Source organism: Enoplosus armatus, chromosome 21 (genome assembly GCF_043641665.1).
Source record: "Enoplosus armatus isolate fEnoArm2 chromosome 21, fEnoArm2.hap1, whole genome shotgun sequence".
NCBI lineage: Eukaryota > Metazoa > Chordata > Actinopteri > Centrarchiformes > Enoplosidae > Enoplosus > Enoplosus armatus.
In genome coordinates this window covers 12,256,561-12,276,362 of record NC_092200.1, presented here as the reverse complement: position 1 = coordinate 12,276,362, position 19,802 = coordinate 12,256,561, and the positions used below count along the sequence as shown (strand labels likewise).

At 40.3% G+C, this 19,802-nt stretch overlaps 1 protein-coding gene across 1 annotated transcript in view; it reads right to left on the bottom strand.

The window, feature by feature from the left end:
• The window catches only part of tpk1 (thiamin pyrophosphokinase 1), a 57,994-nt gene that overhangs the window by 22,591 nt on the left and 15,601 nt on the right, over positions 1 to 19,802 (bottom strand). The window contains exons 4-7 of the mRNA XM_070927888.1: positions 19,696 to 19,765; positions 9,798 to 9,870; positions 7,097 to 7,192; positions 1,404 to 1,550 (exon numbers count right to left, since the gene is read on the bottom strand). Of these exons, the coding sequence (XP_070783989.1) occupies positions 1,404 to 1,550; positions 7,097 to 7,192; positions 9,798 to 9,870; positions 19,696 to 19,765 (386 nt within the window). The remainder of the gene's footprint in view (positions 1 to 1,403; positions 1,551 to 7,096; positions 7,193 to 9,797; positions 9,871 to 19,695; positions 19,766 to 19,802) is intronic.

The following is a 19,802-nucleotide window of genomic DNA, read 5'->3' as shown; positions in this document are numbered from 1 at the left end:
GGAAACAAAAGCTAAAACAAACAGGCACAATCCTGATTAAGTCAGAGCATTATCTGTGACTCAGGCATGCACTGATTTACTCTGGAATGAAGAAGCATGTCTCACTAATTATCTGTGTGTCTGCTTAATGGGGTGTCGCATGTATAAGTAGGTTTAGGGCCATATAACTATATTGTCAGGTGACATAATCCACATCTGTCAAATTTGCAAAATTTACATAACTAGTAATTTACCTCTGGTCTTAATTTGTTGTGTGTGTGTTTGTATTCGATTGTGTACCGAACATGAACAACTCTCTACGTATTGATTGTACCACAAAATCCCGAAGCTAAGCACGTAGCGAAGCCGTGATTGCAGGGAATACGGGTGGTGAGGATATTTGGCAAAAGTTGTAAACACTTCCAATTACAGATGTAACGTGAACAAATAGCACTGGGTCTTTCGAAGGTTGCGTTCACCTTCATGTACAGGCGTCTGCGTTCATCAGTCGCTAGCGAATTGGAGCTGCGTTGACAAACGAGCTTAATTTACCCTCACTGAAGTAAGATTAATTGGAGGTGTCGAGGTATGAAGCAGCAAATGACAACGCGCCTTTGGAATAATGACAAGAAGTAGTGAGGGATTGCATGAGAGAAAGGTTTACTTAACGTATTACAAGGTGTCATCAGGAAGTGTGACAGTTAGTTGTTTGTCCTGCAGATCCTGCAAATAAACAACAAAGGGAGAAAAAGAGCAGTGTGTCTCCCAAATGGTGGCTGCTCGGCCCACTTGTAAACTCAATCAACCGAGGAGCATGAGAAAGTGGCTGGCATTGAGGAAAAACTATTTGGGAGCATCGAAACAGACTCTCTCTCTCATGCACAGCAGCAAATTGGGGCACCATAAGAGCAGTGCGTGTGCGTGTGTTTGTGTGTTTGTGTGTGTGTGTGTGTGTCGGGGGGGGGTCTTGAAGTGATTACTTAAGAAAGAAAGAAAGCATTCAACACTCCAATCAAGGTGAAAGTAGAGCAAGGAAAAGAACATTTTTGAGAGAGAACAGAAAATGAAGACAAGAACTGGGAGAGGGGTGATTAGGAGGGGTGGGAGATGTTAGAGCAGGTCAGGAGACCAGGATGTTAGTCTAGTGTGGTGAAAACATACTGTGGGTCTGCCTGTGTGTGTAGTTTTTATATGTCACTTCAAATACAGATACAGCCATAATAAGTCCACCTTTAGCTTCATGAAGCGAAATACAAAGGGACTAAACATTAAGGATAAATGCAGCAGAAGTATTATAACCTGTGAAAAAATGTCCAGCTTACTTTGTAGCTCAAATAAGAGAGAATTAAATGGAAAACAATGGACAGGACAGAATCACTGCATACATGTTAAGGCTAAGTAATGTGTGTTTATAATAAACTCACGGGTCTGAGTAGGTATGCCAGGCTAGTCCCCTGTATGATCAACAGGGGGAGTGGGGTCATGGACAGAGCGTGGTGGAGGGTCTCAATAGATGCCATGGTCTGGTCAAATCTGCCAGCCAGACCGCCCAGTGTCACTATGGCATCCACCTGGAAAGACAAACAGGATTTAATAAGACACAGAAAAATGCTATGGTTTGATATACTGGACTGGTTCCCTGGCAGGATGCTGTTGTTTGTTCCGACGAAGAAAAGTGATAGGAGAAGTGGCTGCAGAAAAATAACTCAAAATAATACACATTGTGACAGACAATTGTGCTGATTGACCAATTTTATTGGGAAAACAAATTCTGTCAGAAACATAATGGACGAACTGCACAAAACTTCAAGTGAGTCAGACTCATTACAATTTGTTTATGGTAATTTGAATTTAATATGTGTATACAGCCATTTATATGTGAAATGCCATGAAATGTTTTGCTCAGAGAAAGTGTGTAAAATGGACTGCAACAAGAAGTCTTAGGCAGTGAGTATAAGAAAGGAGTATGGCATATCAAAGAAACAATGAACAGCTTTTTTTCAGGCACATCCAAATATTTTATGTGTCAAATTTGGTGAGGATTGGATGAAATTCATGAAACATGTTTTGCAGATTTGAGTAAATGAAGCCAGTAAAGAGCTTTATAAATGGGAGTGTTATGTACCAAAAACTAACTTCAAAATCATCATATTTCACTGAAATCTGTTGAGCAGTTTTTAAGATATCCTGCTACCTAACAGACAAACAAACAAACAAAATATTGCGCTAAAAACATAAGCTTCTTAGCAAGGTTAAAGTATAAGTCTGGAGATATTATATATTTTTCTTATCGTCAAAAATTCCCACAAAATGACCAAAACCGATGATGAATTGATCCTGAGTATTGTTTGTGTAGAAAAACCTGATATAGCTTATTCCTCTGTGCCATAGAGGTCCATTGTTGTCTATAAACTATTAAACACACAACAGTGAGCTACACTGTTTCACTGGGTGGCTTGTTTCTTCATTACCATACCATGAAAATAGGCACCTGTTTTAACATCTTCAGTAGGAATTAATGAACTTGAGTGCCACAGACAGGCTGGGGAAGTCAGAATGTAATGAGAGACTGACTAATGCATTACAGGTTTTGATCTTTTTATGGGATTTGTTGACAATAACAAAAATTTAGAATATCGCCAGCCTTATCATTTAACAAAGAAACAAAAGCAAAAACAAATGCCATTGGGACAAGCAAACATTAAAAGAAAGAAACAGCAAGGACATGGAGCTTGGAGAGAGAACTGTGATGGAGGCCAGATAAACAATCAGTGGTACATCAAAGAATGAATTTGGGCCATTACAATGAGGATAAACAGTCTCTTGAATTAAGAGGTGAACATGAGCTAAGTGGATTACTTAAACTAATACAATTTCCTGCAACCATGCTGCTAAAATGGTGTTCTTCTTAACTTTGAGCCAGCAGTTCACGTAAGTAAAATATTTACAGCTCTCAGCAGTTATATTCTTATATATAGTCCCTGAGCAGTCAAACACCAGTACTGACAGCCTTAAAACCCAACAGTGTCTAGAGGGCAGAGGCACTGTCAGAGGCTGATGGCTGACAGTCACGCCACCACGAATATGAACCAAATACCATCAATCACACGCACATTCTGTTTGTTTGAAGTGAAAACACTGAAGCGAAGTAAGAGGTAAAATTAGTTTGTATTGCCTTTGCTGATGTTTGGCCATTATTGCATGGGCTGCAGCTAAACATTAGGGGGATATGTTTGTACAGTTTACAATTTCCAACTTTGAGAATTTACTAAGTAAATTACCAGCAGAGCTGCTAAACAGCCAGATCATATCGGCTACATTCATTTGCTACAATAACAGATGTGAGAGTATTTTTTTCTGTGAGGAAGTGTATGTGCATGCATTAACCCATTACAGCACAAGAAATTCACAGTGTCACTTAACCACTCTGAAATGCATTTTCATTAAATTACGTCAATTTATTCAACATTTCTCAAAAGGTGAAAGAGCACAGATCACAGAAGTGCTGAAGTTCTTTCCTGTATATGAAGGGAACGGACAGTTTACCCAATTTAATGCATCGTAACTAACTTAAAACAAAAGCGAGTGCTGAGATTGAGGTTATCTCAACATCTGGCTGACGCCCCCACATGTAGAGGCGTCGCCTAAACTGAAAACAACAACACTTGGTAAACAAACTCCCCTCTGCGAGAGAGAGAGAGAGAGAGAGAGAGAGAGAGAGAGAGAGAGAGAGAGGTTATTAAGCAGTAACATGAAAATCTTGCAGTCTTGCAAGTACTTTCCTGTGATTTAATAAAAATGGGAAAATAATACAAAATAATCTGAAACACACTAGAGAACTCCAACACAAACACGTATTTCCAAATATTTCCGATATGAACCTGGCCTTACAGGAAAAGGCTGGTGTTACTCTATTTTTCTTACTGTGTGTTAACAAATCCCATCAAAATACTAAAATCAACAACGCATTAGTCTGTCACTCAAAACTTTTCGACTTCCATACCGTCTGTGGCTCTCAGCCCCAAGCTCATTCATCCCTATAAAAGACGGAAATCTTTAAAAAAAAGGTCAAGAATATATAGATAATTTAAAAAAAGGCTCAGGGATTTCCTAAAACAGCTGGGCACTGTAGTTCCCAGTGTAACCACATGGCTCATTGATTCCGTATGTTTTTAATAGTCTTTGAACAATGGAGGTCTATGGCAGAGAGGAATAGACTATATCTGGCTTTGGCAACAAAGACGATACTGAGTTATGAGTTTTCAATTATCAAAATTTCAAAAATGAAATGAATCTCTGATGTCCTTCCCACCTTTGTTATTGCTTACTAAGAACAGATTTTTTCATACACAAGCATACCCTGACAGGACCAAAGCTGCTACCAGAGGGAGGAATGGTGGGGGTGGAGGGATCAAACAGACATTGAACAGTATCAGTGAAGAGCAGTTCAAAATTCAAAGCAAGTCACCAAAAACCAGAGGACGGAAAAGCTCAAAGAAAGTAAAGAATGCTGAGAGAGAACAAGGAACAATGAGGGGAGAGAAAAAAAAAAAAGATGTATTGTGTTTCAGCATCAAACGATACACTCTTGCTCAATCTTCCACTTCCCATCACACTCATGTTGTGTCCGCTACGCATATCAAACTTTATATACTAGCTTGAATTTCTATTTGTTCCTATTTCATGTTTGTTTACTAAAAACAAAAAAACAAGCAAGGCAAGGAGAATCTCACGACTGAATGAAGGAAATTCAACAAGCTGGCTTAACCGATCCGGCCGTACTCTCTCCTGATTGGCTGGGGGAGCCAGAGCGAGCAACGCTGGCTTGGAGATCAACACAAAAACTCTCATCCATTTATTGGGGATGATGAACAGATAACCAGAGAGAAGAGAGAAGAAAATGAAAACAGTAGTGTTGCTTATGCTTGCAACAGTGAAGCAAAGAGAGAGAAGGGACAGACAGGGACTAGGACAGAGCTGTGAGACGACAAACAGACAAGCACACACACACACGCACGCACACATGCACGCACACACTTCAACAACTAAATACACAAACAGATTTAAACAGGTACCAAATGCTCACAAACACACACACACACCAAGTAGCCTTTCACAAACACATGCACAAGATAGATAGGCACAGATACACTTTCAAATGCACACATGCTGAGACGTAAACACGCAAACGCACACATATAATATATATATATGTATACACACAAACAAATATATACTCATCCACCCACCATAATCCTCTGATACCATTCGTTGGGATTTCACCCAACACAATATGAGATAAATTCTCTAAATCTGGCGCTAAGCTGTGTGGAGGAAAACATTCAGGGGCTAATATGTTGAATCTTAGGCAGCTCAGACAGGAGCACAATGCTCGGTAATCTCCAAATCACCGTTATTATTTCATCTATGTATTTAATTCATTTAAACAGGCTAAGTGGATGCAAATTAGTGAAGGTGAGCAAAAGAGAAAATGACAGAGTGTGATATTAAATTATTAGAAAAGTTCTGCTGTTACATGATTCACCTATTCACAAAGTGTTGAAGGGAACAAAAGTTCAAAAAAGAGTCATAGTGGGTAAAGAAACATGGAAAAATCCCAGTAAACAAACAAAAAAACTCATCATCAGCAACTCTTATAGAACGTCAAAAACTGATTGCCAGGCTCCTATCTCTCGCAGGCAGACAAACACGGCAGTTCAAAGGCAGAGTAAATATTAGCCAGGCCGGGGAAAAAGGCCCATGGAAGGGAAGGACAAAAGTATATCTATCTTCAAAGTGAAAATGCACAATGTGGCAACACGTGCATACTGTATGAGATGACGTGCATTTTTTGTGTGTCTGCAAGCGTCTTCTCTCCATGGTCTTTCATTAGCATAGAGATGTGAAGTGATTGGGGCACTCTGGAGTGATTGGAGCAACACTCAGCATGCAGCAAAAAATTTCTAATAATGGATAAAATGAAGCGATAGAGAGACGGAGGAGAAAGAGACAGACAGACAGGAAGAGGGCAGATAGATAATTAATACACAGATATATAGACAGATAGATAAACAGACAAAACACTATTCCCCATGACATTACTCACGTAAATAACGATCTTGATGAAATTCTTAAAATTAGGTATATACTGTTTGCTATATTACATATTTTTCCTCATGTGATGTGCAATTCAGCTGACATTTTGTGAGTAAGAATGGAAATCGAGTCAATCTCCGGATCAGCTCACTGTGCGTCTGGCTCTGCAGCAGCTGGCTGGGCACAGGGCTTCGCTCTGGCTGGCAGCTCATTTCGGAGTTTTGGATATCAGGTTGTTAGGAAATGCCTTACACTTTGAAAGGATCACAATAAAAGTAAAGTATTTCATTTTAAATCTGGCAAACCACATTTTGAATTTTATGTGTAGGAGTAAATATGGCTGATGTTATTCCAATTATATTTTTCAACACTTATTTCTTCAGGGATTGTTGAGAGAGCATGCATGTTCTTTTCCACCAGCACACTGTTTCATATTCATACACCCACGCACACTCACACCTCGTATCAGCCTGCAGTCAATGGCAGTCCAACACTATTGACCTCTGAGCAGCTCATCTTAAGTACCTGATGACTGAATGCCTTGCTTTAGGGCACTAAAACAATGTTTTTGACACTGATATGTCCAGGAAGTCACTCCTTCCGGTCAAGAAATAGTCTGGCACATAACCCCCCGTAAAAAAAACAACATGTCATTTTTTCACTTCAGTTTTTGTATGGATTTAACAAACAATATATAATGTGTTAATTAGCAAGCTTTAGAGGTTACCTTTGTTACCTTTGGATGGAGCCAGGCAAGCTGTATCCCCCTGCCTCCATTCTTTATGCTAAGTTAAAATAACCATTTCCTGGCTCCAGCTGCATATTTAACAGACAAATGAGAGTGGTGTTGATCTGTCATGTAACTCTCCTAAAGAAGAAAGCTAATAAAGCATATTTACCAAAATGTAAACTATTCCTTTAACAATAAAAATGTCAGACAAAGATTTAAAATCACCTGAGAATGAAACTGTCGGTGTGTGTGTGTGTGTGTGTGTGTGTGTGTTGTGCAGTGGATGTTTACCTGTAACTGTCGTCTCTGAATTTCCTCCAGCATGATTGCAAGACACTTGGTGAAGTCTGTTAGATCCTGGTCAGCTGTTTCTACCAGCTTGCAACCCTACACACAAAAGGAAAATGGAAACACACACACGGGCAACAAAACACAATCAGATAGACGTACACATATACAGATAGAAAAACAAAAACCCAGGCAGAGATAAAGGATAGGGGGGATAACAGTGCACAGAAACACAAAAACAGATAGACGGATGGAGAGAGGTATAAATCAGTGTTTTAGTCTTGTGTAGCTGTCTGCGGGCTGTGTTGCTGAATAATGTAGAGGTTCCAGTCAGTGGCCCTAAACTACAGCATCCAGGTAAACAACCATGCTCTGGCTTTCTCTCCCTCTCTCTCCATCTCTCTCCACACACCATCACTTTCCTCCAAAAACACACCAACTTCCCGCACATACACAGTGCACTCACACAAACTTGTTCGTTGTGCTTTGTCTGATCCCATCCACCCCCCCTACCCTCATCCCTCCATCCCTGCCTCCCCTTGTCTCTCTCCCTCCCTTGCGGATGCTTTTCTGTTCTCTCCTTTCCATTTATGCAGAATTATTCACCGTTTCAGCCAAATCTCTGAAGGAACGCCTCAAACTTTCCCACTGTTCTGCTCCTAAAGCATTACCATAAAAGTCTGTTCTCTCTCATGGAAAAAAGGTATTAGGCAACCTGTGTGATATTTGTGAAAAAAAGGACTAATATTACAGACAGCTACAGAGAGGAGGGGAAAAGGGTGAGAGGGAAAAGGAGGGTGTCACAGCTGAAGGCAACCCATATCTCTGTGTGCAAGCGTGTATGTGTGCGATAATGCGCGTGTGGTTGTGTGTGCATGGTGAAGTGTATCAGGCACTGCATTTTCTTTCCTGCAAGGTGTGTGTGTTTATGTGACACCTTACCCTGTATTTATTATTTATTGAACCAAGCTTCATCTCTCCTCAAGTGTTCTGGCTTGACATTTTGCTTGTTATAAACAATGGAAAGTCCACTTCATAGAAGAATTTGCATTTTATTTGTATGACCTTGGGTACTTCAGTCTAAATATGCCTACATGAACACGTCTCTTGCACAGCTAGGGACACAGGGAACAAAAACTATGACATGAGTAGGATCATCAGAGGACTCTGGAGAAGCACCGTTTTGTACCTGGACTTTGTTTGTATAGAATACATTTACATCTTACGTTAAAATGTATTTCAATTAACACACACAACTCTCATGTTGTGTAAAGCACATCAATCGAAAAGTGATTTTCGGTATTTGAGAAAGAAACAAAGACTCAACATAGTTTATATATAGTTTTTTCTTTATTTTCTACTTTTGCATTCATCTCATCTCATGACCACTGATCTAACAGACATTTCTACATTTTTTTAGTACATCCAACACCCAACAATTGTACTAATCTGAAGCTGTGGTTGAGGGAGAAGAAGCGTCTCCTGCCAGGCTGTGTTAACACTCCAATGTTTAGGTTAAAGACAATGAATGTGAGGTTTAGAGCAATGAATGACATGTAGGCTACTTGCGGCCTGAGAGGCTCAACTCAGGGCAACAAAGTTTTAGTTGAGATGAGTTTAGTTTTAGTTTTAGATGAGTTGATGATGACCATTTTTTTTCTTTGTTGAAAGCAAAAGGACAGTGTGCAGGAACAATTTCTTTTTTCTCCTGATCCTGGGTAAGCAGGAAGTGAATTATAGCTGTAAAATGAGTTTTGATGACTGGGTCTAAATGCAGCACTAACAGTTGGAGCCATGTCAGACTGCACACTTGTACCCACTTTGATGATTCAGTCTGCATGTTCTTGTCACTGCAGGTGGGACACTTGCAGAGTCTCAAACATAAGAGCTGTTTAACCCTAGACAACTTTGGATAGTCACTTATCCACTTAGGCAGCATGGTCTCAGCTATGTGACCCTGCGACACAACTCAGAAAGCATGATGTTTTTCTCAAACTCCAGCTGAGATGACAGTTAATCTCATGTTAAATTGCTGAGGGTTTGGTTTGCTGAATACAGTTACAATGTGAGGCTCATGAGCCGATATTCAGGATCAGACGTATTTGCGTCACAACATTGATCATCTGGACACAAAAGCTCACACAAATACTCCAGTATTTCATGTTACCATGTTTACCCTTATTATAACTGTCCCATACACACAATGCTCTGACAATATTTGTTTTTATTAGCTCATTAAGTCAAGTGTGAATATCCCAGGAAATATTCAGAAACTGAGACGATAACTTGTGTGTACTTATTCTCTGTACACAATCGAGTGATTTGCTTTACTTCTTTTCTATGTCTTCACAACGTGAAGCTAAACTGAACCACCAGCAATTACTTGTATGTAATTTTGAGCTTTAAGGCAACTGTACATTCCAACTCATGTCCAACTGCTGTCAAACACTGCTCTGCAAGAAAATGTCTGTATCATCATAGTCACTTGAAGTCTTGTCTCAAATCAATCATGTTGGAAATGTCAACTTCTTCCTAAAGTTGCCTATATATTAAAGTTGTACATTTCAGGCTAGTATTGAGTCATTTAGTCCAGCCTTTCAGTCTGCCTAAAGTCCTATAGTTTTTTGTTTATGTGTGTATGTGAGTATGTCTCTGTGTGTACACCTGTAGGTCTGAGAGTGTGTGCAAGTTGTGTTCCACTCACCTTGTCTGCATAGAAAGCTTTGACCTCGGCAGTAATGGAATCAAAATCCCCACTGATATAGTCGGGGAGAAAGCTGGATGTAAGGATAGAAGGAGAGGGTGAGTGACAGAGGGAGAGGGTTACGATTGCAAGAAAGACAGAGAGTGTGAGGCAAAGATAGAAGAGAGAAGGAGAGAGAGGACATCGGGGCATGTGTCAGCTCTTTGATCTGTGCAGCGAGAGAGAGGAGTGACGCCGCCGGGGGAAGACGAAGAGACATGGAGAGTGACAGGGTGATTCTCTGTGGCACTGAGCCTGGCCCTGTCTCACACACACGCATGCACACGCATGCACACGCACACACACACACACACACACACACACACACACACACACACACACACACACACACACACACACACACACACACACACACACACACACACACAGCTCAATCAACGCAGTATACTTTAGGAGTAAATGGTGAAATAAGGTCATACAAATAATCCATGTTTAAATATTTTAGGAATGGGTCTATATATGTGGACTACTGATAGATGGTTAGAAGACCAACCAAATTCTGATACTATAAGACAATATCATGAAGTGTACATAAGTCAAACTGAAAAAAAACCTATACCACCTATAAACGGTTAAACTATTTACTTTTTTAGAAAAGATGTTTTCTTATACGAGGCCAAAAAATCAAAATGCTATTTATTGGCATAAAATTTATTCACCCAGCCCTACTTTTCCTTGGTTTCTGACTCGCATAACCCATACTTGCCTCTCAGAAAACTGAAAAAATGAAGCAATACAGAATATCAGTTGTTAACTACATAAACCTGGCAGGACTACCATGTTAATACATGCAATTAAGAGGATTACAGCTGAAAATTAAACTGGGTAGGAGGTTTGGGAATATATATGCATGCAGGCTATGCATTCTGAATATAAATGTCCCTATGTATTTCATTCATCCAAATACAACTGTGTTTTGGGGCAACCTGCATTCCCACGGTGTAGGAATTAACAAGGTCTGTTGCGGATATCAGTGAAAACAGCCAAAACTCTACCAGCCACTACTGAGTGGAACATTCCTGTCAGAGAGAGACAGATAGCTCTCTGTTTATTCCATTTATGTGTGTGTGTTTATGTGTAAGGAGCAGGACCACGCAGGGATGTGGTTGCCGCTATGTAGAGGCATTAACAGGTCTGACATTACGATTTCATGGTTGGTTGGGTGGTGTATGTATTTGTGTGTGCGTGTTTGTGCGTGTTTGTGCGTGTGTGTGCGTGTGTGTGCGTGCGTGTGTGTGCGTGTGTCTGTGTGCGTGTGTGCGTGTGTGTGTGTCTGCTCCCCAGCAAGAGGTGAGAATGATGTTTCGGTCGGTTGAAGAAAGAGATACAGAAGGATTATTCCCTCCCTCCCTTCTCAGTGTTCCCATTTACACCAACAAGATACAGCAAGACAAACACAACAACAATTGTATGCAATCTGCTGCCCCACACACACATGCATGCACGCACGCGCACACACACACACACACACACACACACACACACACACACACACACACACACACACACACACACACACACACACACACACACACACACACACACACACACACACAACTTCACTTCACTTCACTTCACTTCACTTCACTTCACTTCACTTCACTTCACTTCACTTCACAAAGGACATTACATTAACTTAAGCCCCTTTCAGACATGCAGTCTATCCCTGAAATGTTCAGGAACATTTCCAGGGATCGTTATTCAGGGAAATCTGTACATCCAATTTCCCACCTCAAGACTTATCAGGGAAAATGCCGGTGCGGCTGTGTATGAAAGCAGTAACATTGCAGGGACCAACAGGTCAAGGATTAGATCCATCTGATGAAAGACGCTTTCATGTGTAGCAAGCGAACCAATCACAAGACTCCGCTGATGACATATTTGAATCAATGACTTGTTTATGGTTACTTGTCTCGCAAACCTGTTAAAAATACATTACAAGAACATTGGCACCGGACAAAAACACCTTTGTTAACTGAGCTAATAGTTTGAGTCAAGCATAGAGGCTTGCTCTGGTTGCATCTGTGTACAGATTGTGAGCTGTAGTTTCCCCTGTAAACACACCAACCTCTTTGGCTGTCGCAGTCCCTCCAGCCAGGACTACTGGTGGTGGCAGAGCAAGGTTTGTTTTGACAGCAGACCGGTCTGGGCCCAAAGCTGGTTCTGGAGATTCAGGCAAAGAAGTGCTCTGTGTGTGTGGAGGAGCAGCCCAGCAACCTGCTGTGTCAGCACCGCCACAGGCTGTTTGTTTTACAAACCAACCGCAAGAAACAAGACAGAGACAACCAGAGGTACACATAATACAGCCTCTATGCTCGACTCAAACTATTTTCTCATAGATCTTCAAAATTAAAGTTTCCCATTACTCAATACCAGACACCCACTGAACATACAGTTAAGAATTAGCTAGCTAGCGTGCTATTTCCTGTCTCATTTGTGGTCTGATAAACAGTAAATTAATCAAATTCAGTACCCAATGTCGTTATTTTACAAGCTAATGTAGTCATCACATCTTGTTTGAGCACAGCCATCAAGGTTTTCGTCATACAGAGGTGGGCGTGGTTTCATTTAAAGTGGGTCACTTGCCCACTCTATTCCGGCATTGCCATGACATGTGTGAAAATGTGCAAGACGGAAATGTTCCTGAATGTCACTAGCAGTGCCTGAAAGGTTATCCCAGTAATTTACTGGGAACTATGTGTGAAAGAGGCTTTACATTCATTTCCTGGAGACTTACCATAACCACAACCACTACTTGCCTAAACCTAAACCATACCCTAACCTTCAACCAAGTCTGCACCCTAAAATGTAATGATTTACATTATGGGGACTTGCGTTTTGTTCCCAAAAGGAAGGTGAATCCCCACAATGTGACTGTGTAAACAGATTTATGTTCCCACAACATGAGTAATACAAGCACACACACCTAACCAGCACAATACTCCCTGAGCTGGACAAAAAATGTGATCCAGGTAAAAACTTTCCTTGTCCATACAAACACATTCAAAGGCACTGAAATGTGCACACACACACATACAATATGCACAAACATCTGCAAATAAGCAGGTACACACAAGCACATGCACACTTTCCCCCTTCTTTTAATACAGGAAGCCACAATTGCATCTCCACTCAGAAATAACCTTCATGTGACAGATGGGATGAGACGTGACACTGGGACTGATCTGAGCTTCACACACACACACACACACACACACACACACACACACACACACACACACACACACACACACACACACACACACACACACACACACACACACACACACACACACACACACACACACACACACACACACACACACACTGTGACCTGTGTGCATGACTCCAGCGGCTGAAAGTAATTGACCAGGCGAGATTCTAAATTCTGCATTTGTGTCTGTGAGCGTGAGCGTAAATGCTGTTTGTGCGTGTGTTTGTGTGTCTGCGTGTTGTGTGTCTGACAGTCTTCACTTCCACATTAATATTAACTGACACTTTAATTTGGATGGGAAATAGAGCATTTTACCGCCAGTTTGTCTAAGTATCGGGTGGCGGGGCTGGCTGTATGACCTTTGCCTGTGTTTGTGTGTATGTGTTTGTCTATCAGCCTGCTTGTGTGTCCTTCTCTCTGCATCCTCTTCGCCTGCTTTTCTCTCCTCTCCCCACCAATCCACCAAGCGCCTTCCCATGCCGCTTTCTCCTTTACACCCTCTCTTGCAATCACGTCTCATTTCTGCTCTGCAATACTTACTTTTCTGTGTAATTAAGGCAACCATCCTTCCCTCTAACCACTTCATTAAGATAAAAAACATTGTCTTTTCCTATTCTTATACTTTCTTCATGTCTATGTCTGTCTTTGTTTCCATCAAACCAAGCCTGACACCATCTTTCCATATGACCACTTCATTACAACCAACTGTTGTTTTGTTTATATTCTCTCCCTCATATCTTTCATCATCTCCTAAATCACAGCACGACGAACACTCTTCTCCCTTTCCTCGTCTTTTCATCACTTGAGGAGATGTGGCTCTGATTGCTCCTCTCATCCCTCCTGTCTCCCAATCAGAGGAGGAGAGCCAGTGAAGGGGCGAAGGAAATATTTTGGATGACATCATTAAAGACTCAAATACATAAACAAGCCAAAGTAAAGCACTGTGACACGTTCAGCTCTCTGACTCATGTGAACATTGACATGAACGCACAAGACAAACAAAAATATGTGACAAATGATGTGCATGTGCTAGACAATATTGGTTGATTGCGTGTGTTTGTAGGAGACTGTCCTTACCAGAAAAAAGACATAATCTCTTAGGGAAGAAGGTTGGGGTGGCTGGTAGATTTGTGCCTGTAGGCCACAGCATCCTGTCTTCTACCAACAGTTAAGCGTTGGTTTCTTTTAAATGATCACAATGTTTTCAAACCTTAACCAAGTAGTTTGAGTTGCATAACTTAACCAAACCTTAACCATAGAGGTAGAAAACAACCAATTTTGTCATTTAAATATGAGGTCTTACTAGTTTGTAGAGGCAAGGTTTTACTTTGTAGATGTGAGTTGTATGCGGTTTATATGTGTCTGGTTTCAAAATAAACCAGTACTGCAAAGGAAGACATGAAAAATAACCAATCGGGGCCAACAGAGATCTTATTATCCCACTGCAACAAAGATTGTAATTAGAAAAACCTCAAGGCACAACAGTGTGAGCTTGCTTGCACTCTGATGGACATGTACTTGTGTTCATCTGTATTAAGAAATTAAAAATAAAATAAAAACATGCTTGGATGTATGATTGTGAAAGCATGTATGTGTGTGTCTGTAGTACCTGGATTTGTTCATCCAACAGTGATCCAGTGATTTGTGCTCCAACAGTGTCAAATCCCAAAGTTAATCAGCGCGATGCCCGTAGGCTATCAGACTAATAACCAGACATAGTAATAATTCCACACACTCCTCATCCCCAAAACACACACACACTTACTTTATTAACTCTCAGAATTACTCTTAGGGCTACTAGGTGTACTAGAGAAAAGTAGAGAGAAAGAGGGAGGGAGTAATTGGAATTTTAATTAACCTTAACTGTTACAATTCTAATACAATAAACTTAACAAAAACTAATGATAGCACAACAGACATGCAGAAACAAAAGTGCAAAGCCCTCACAAAGCCCAGTTCCCCATGCTCATCAACTCAACTCAGCACGTCAATTTCCAACACACAGCAATACACACAGAGGGGAATTTTCACTCTGAGTGTAACAGCATGGCAAGTGTAGTGGGATCCTATCTGGGTTAAAAATGAGAAGAAAACTAGTTTGGCTTTGAGCTTCTTAACAAAAAATATGATAACAAAGAACAAAATAAAATCAATTATAGCTATATAATTGTAGTTACTGCTAACAGAACAGATCTACTGCAGTAACATTACATATTTAACTAATTATACCCACCTACCACACAAACATGCAACAAAGAAATAAATACATAAAGACAGCACAATAAATGAAACAGTACTATTGTAAAATGACGCAGCATATTATTTTGATTCATGTCGAGCGTGAAATGAAAAAAGCTCTTTTATAATCGCACTGAAAGCAATTAGGAGGAAGGAACCGTTACTTACCAGTTATCTCTGATCCACAAGTATTTCAAACCCCCTACCTGGTTTAATTTGCAGTGTAATCCTCGTAACTGTTGGCCTCTGACCCTGTTTTTAGGTCACACAATTCTCCATACCCCAGCAGTTCCCAAGCTGTGTGATTTGATTACAGCATATTTACATATAACAAATCTTGGAATGGATCATATAATGATTACAAGGCATTTCATACAAATTTATGGTCTTAAAAAAACATGGAATGAGACTTTCATAGAAAGAGAGACTGTCAGAGATATCTCTTTGCCACTAAGTCTTCTAAAATAAGTAGTCTCACTCTTGACAACTTCATTTGCTGAGGCTGACAGCATTATCTTCTCCAAACCAAAACGCATACACAATCATATGCTGACACAACCATGCTCTGAAAATCTCTTCCACATATACACATGCCTAGTCAAACACTGACACATTCACACGTCTGCATCTTCCAGTAACTCTACACACACACACACACACAGCTGCAAATTTTATAAACTCTGCTTGTGTACAATTACAATACAATCCTCCCACATTCAGCCATGTTTCTCTCCCTGTTCATCCATCTCCTGACTTCTTATCCTTTGATTAGATGTGCAAATTAGACAAAATACAATTTTCATTTAGAAATGGGGAAGATACAGGGTTAGATTTACAGGAGAGCCATGGGGTCTCGGCTCAGACGAAAAGGCCTGAGCAATTTTAGTACAAGTTTGGTATGTAACTATAATTTACCAATTCATTTTGTGAGGTGACAGGCTTTACATTGCCGACAGTTGCTCAGTGGTCATATGTTGGTAAGCTTAAAATGTTTTGAATATCAGTGTGTTAGTTTTGTGATTGTGAGTAGTTAGGTGCATTTCTTTGACAGATGAGAGTTCTGTTGATAATATTAAATCATTTACTGACAATAATGCATATAGCTAAAGCTAGCAGCTGTAGTCTACAACTGTATGTGGATAGGCCAGTGTCCTTGCCTGTGTCTGATGAAGAAGAAAATATCAATAATATCTAACTAAACAGTACAACATGTGTAACACATTTGACTCACAGTGGCAGATTCAGTACAGCTCGTGCAAAGGGCTTACTAGCCATATAAACTACTAATGTCATTAACCTAATCAACAGCTAAACAAAATATTATTTTGTAATTAAATGTGCAGTAAATATGCATCTATATATGAATGCATGTCAATGATGCCTGGAGGTAAAACATGAAGTAGCAGATTCAGAATGATGACATAAGAGGGAAAGTAAAAGACCAATTAAATAGAGAGAAAAAGCATGTGTGGATGAGAAACACTTAAACAGGCACAATTATGGGACTTAGAGCAATTTCATACAAGTATGTAAGGAGGGTATTTGAGATTCAATACCAGGAAAAGAACGAGGATAAATTGAGTGCATACATGTCAGTCATGTATATCATCAAAGACCAGAATACTCTGCATACAGTACGGTTTAAAAAGCAGATGTGTAGTGTGAACATGTTTCCGCCACATACTTTTACAGAAGCTGAGAGGTCACTTGAATCAAAACAGAGAACACATTTAAAAAAAGACATTTAAATGCATCCAGGATCCATCTGGATTTTGTGTGAAAAAATAAATACGTACTGTTTGTCTTCTGATACCCCATACAGCGAAGAAGAATCATTGTCACTTGACTCATCTGGAGAGGCGGAAAGCCTTACCCTGATGAACCCCACTCCTCTCTTCATCCCTAATGACTACCACTGAGGCTATTTTGACAGAAAATTACATGGCACCTTTCTTTTAACTGTGGGAGGCCTTCTGCCCCCACTCTGTTCTTGTGACAGAGCAGGAGGCTGGCCGGAAACTTTATTATTCTCATTATTTTCTGTGGAAATACACAGTCAAAGGCAGTCGTGTGGACAAATACACACACACACCACTAACTTAAGGCCGTTGCTTTTTCAGACTGGTTTGTCAACGTTTACAGTTCAAAGAAAACCCTTTAAAAAAATTATTACAATTTTTAGATTTTAGTTTGCCCTCGCCACCTCAGACACAGTTTCCCTACAGACATATCTGACATGAGGTACATCTTCTCCAGCACAACTAGTAAATGTGGTCAAAGTGATGTCAGCACACAAACTGTGGAGCACTTTTGCTGGCTTCCCTTTTTAAAACTGGATCTTAAAAGCCGACGTGTTCCCCCGCAGTGAGCCAGCACAATTTGTCAGCATTACTTGCAAGAGTTTGGGGGGGGCTGATCTTTTCATGAGTCTGTTGATGTGTAAGCTACAGTTTAGATATGGGACCTCAGCAGGCTCTGCTCTGTGTGTATGCGACAAACAAAATAGCCCAGTTTTGATTTTTTGAACTAAAGTTTTTCACTGTGATATCTGGGAGTGGAAAAAAAAAGTCCCAGTAACAGTTTCACTCCGATACAATTTGGGGAAAACATGAAAGCCCTAACATGTACGCACACATACACAGAGACTGGCAGATGCCCACACACAGACCCACATACAGGTACAGCTCTGCTCAGCTATCTATTATGTCTTTATCTTGGTCTCAAAATAATATTTATCAAACAATGTCTTTTTATTAATATTTTCTTTTGTTTTTCTTTTCCTGTTTTTCTTTATATCTTATACCTCCCTCTATTTGATTACGTGCTGCTGCTGTCGTCTGTGTTACCAGTACTCATAAAACTTAGCCTTGATTGATTACTTGCCTCTCTCTCTCCCTTCCTCCCTGTAATCCATTAGTTATGGTAATGTTAGGTTAAAAACATCTTAACTTGCTGGTGATTGATTTACACATCCCCACCCCTAAACATCCCCTTCTTTTTTCCCTCCTCCCCTTTCTCACTATTTTTTTCTCCACCTTCCTCGTATAATGTATAACTTTTTGGGACAGAAGTTTGGGTTGGGAGCGGTCGGGCTAAAAGGGAGGCCTGGCTGTCAGCACCACTGCGTAAGTATGAGTGATGCCAGGAGGCCTAACATGCTCAAACTCACACTCCGAGACAGAAGTACATGACTGGTTTTATTTTGAAAATACATGTACATGCTGGTAGACACACAAAACACGTACATGCATGTTTGTCCTACTGTACTAGTGATGAAAAACTGTAACTCAGTATGTGCATACTCTTAACTCGAACCTAATTGTAATCCTAGCTCTAACCTTAACTTAGCAGCCTCAATTTCATCCTGAGGCATAATTAAACATTAAAAAATGATTGCTGTTGGCATTTACTGTGGTAATCTGAGTCATCACTGCAGTGTGCAATTAAATTATTCTACCTCCTCCTGTTTATGATCTTGATTGGCCGAGATTGTCTTTCCTCCAAACAACCACCTTTGTCTTTCCTTTTATTTTATTACAGCATATAGTGCTTATCATTTAACATCAGTGTTATTGGTTTGCAGTGAATGTTGGCCAATCAAGTAAAGTCTACTCCATCATATAATTTGGTTATCATTAATAGCAAAGTATGCAAAGGGTCTGTAACCATAGTAAACATGCGGTTTTTACTGTATCAGCACAGTCAACCATACACATTGATAATAACCCTATATTAGTTTTAAAAAGGATTAAAGACTTTAACTTTAACCGAAAGTCCTAAACTCAAGAACTAGTACGTTTACCCACTGAAAAAGTGTGAATGGGCCGAAATGACGTCACTTTGCAAAAATGTCCTCACCTCAGATGTCTACAGCTTAAAATGGCCATTTCGACGACAGATTTGCGAAAACATGCACGTAGACAGACAAACACAGACACACATAACATCACATTCACGCCCTGACAAAATGCACACTCATGCTCACACTCAGGGTGTTAATGTGAAAGCCTCAACACTTCAGGGACACAGTGAACCCCAGATCCATCTCTACCCTGACAGCAGTCCTCCATTAGCCACACACACAAAAAAATATGGTGGCAGAGTGCACACAAACGTTAATACATACACAGTAGGCATTTTCTCACCTGGAACCCACACACACTCACACACATGCAACCAAACACAGGGTTGCTGAATGCACAATCCAGTACTGCTGCTGCCACTTTTTGTGGTAAAAAACAAACACAATGCTATTAAATAAACAGTGTGCATTTTTTTAAATTTCATCATCTTTCTCCCAAACATAACCACACAACTACGTGCACAGAGGAGTTTCACATATAAGTGAAATTAACCCATGCAAATGTGAACACAAGATGGACTCACCTGTCTCGATCTCCAGCAGTGATGTTATAAAGGTGATTGGCAGCTCCATCAGCACATGCCCTCAAGACAGCTACAGAAAGGCAGATAGAGAGACACTTTAGCCTGAG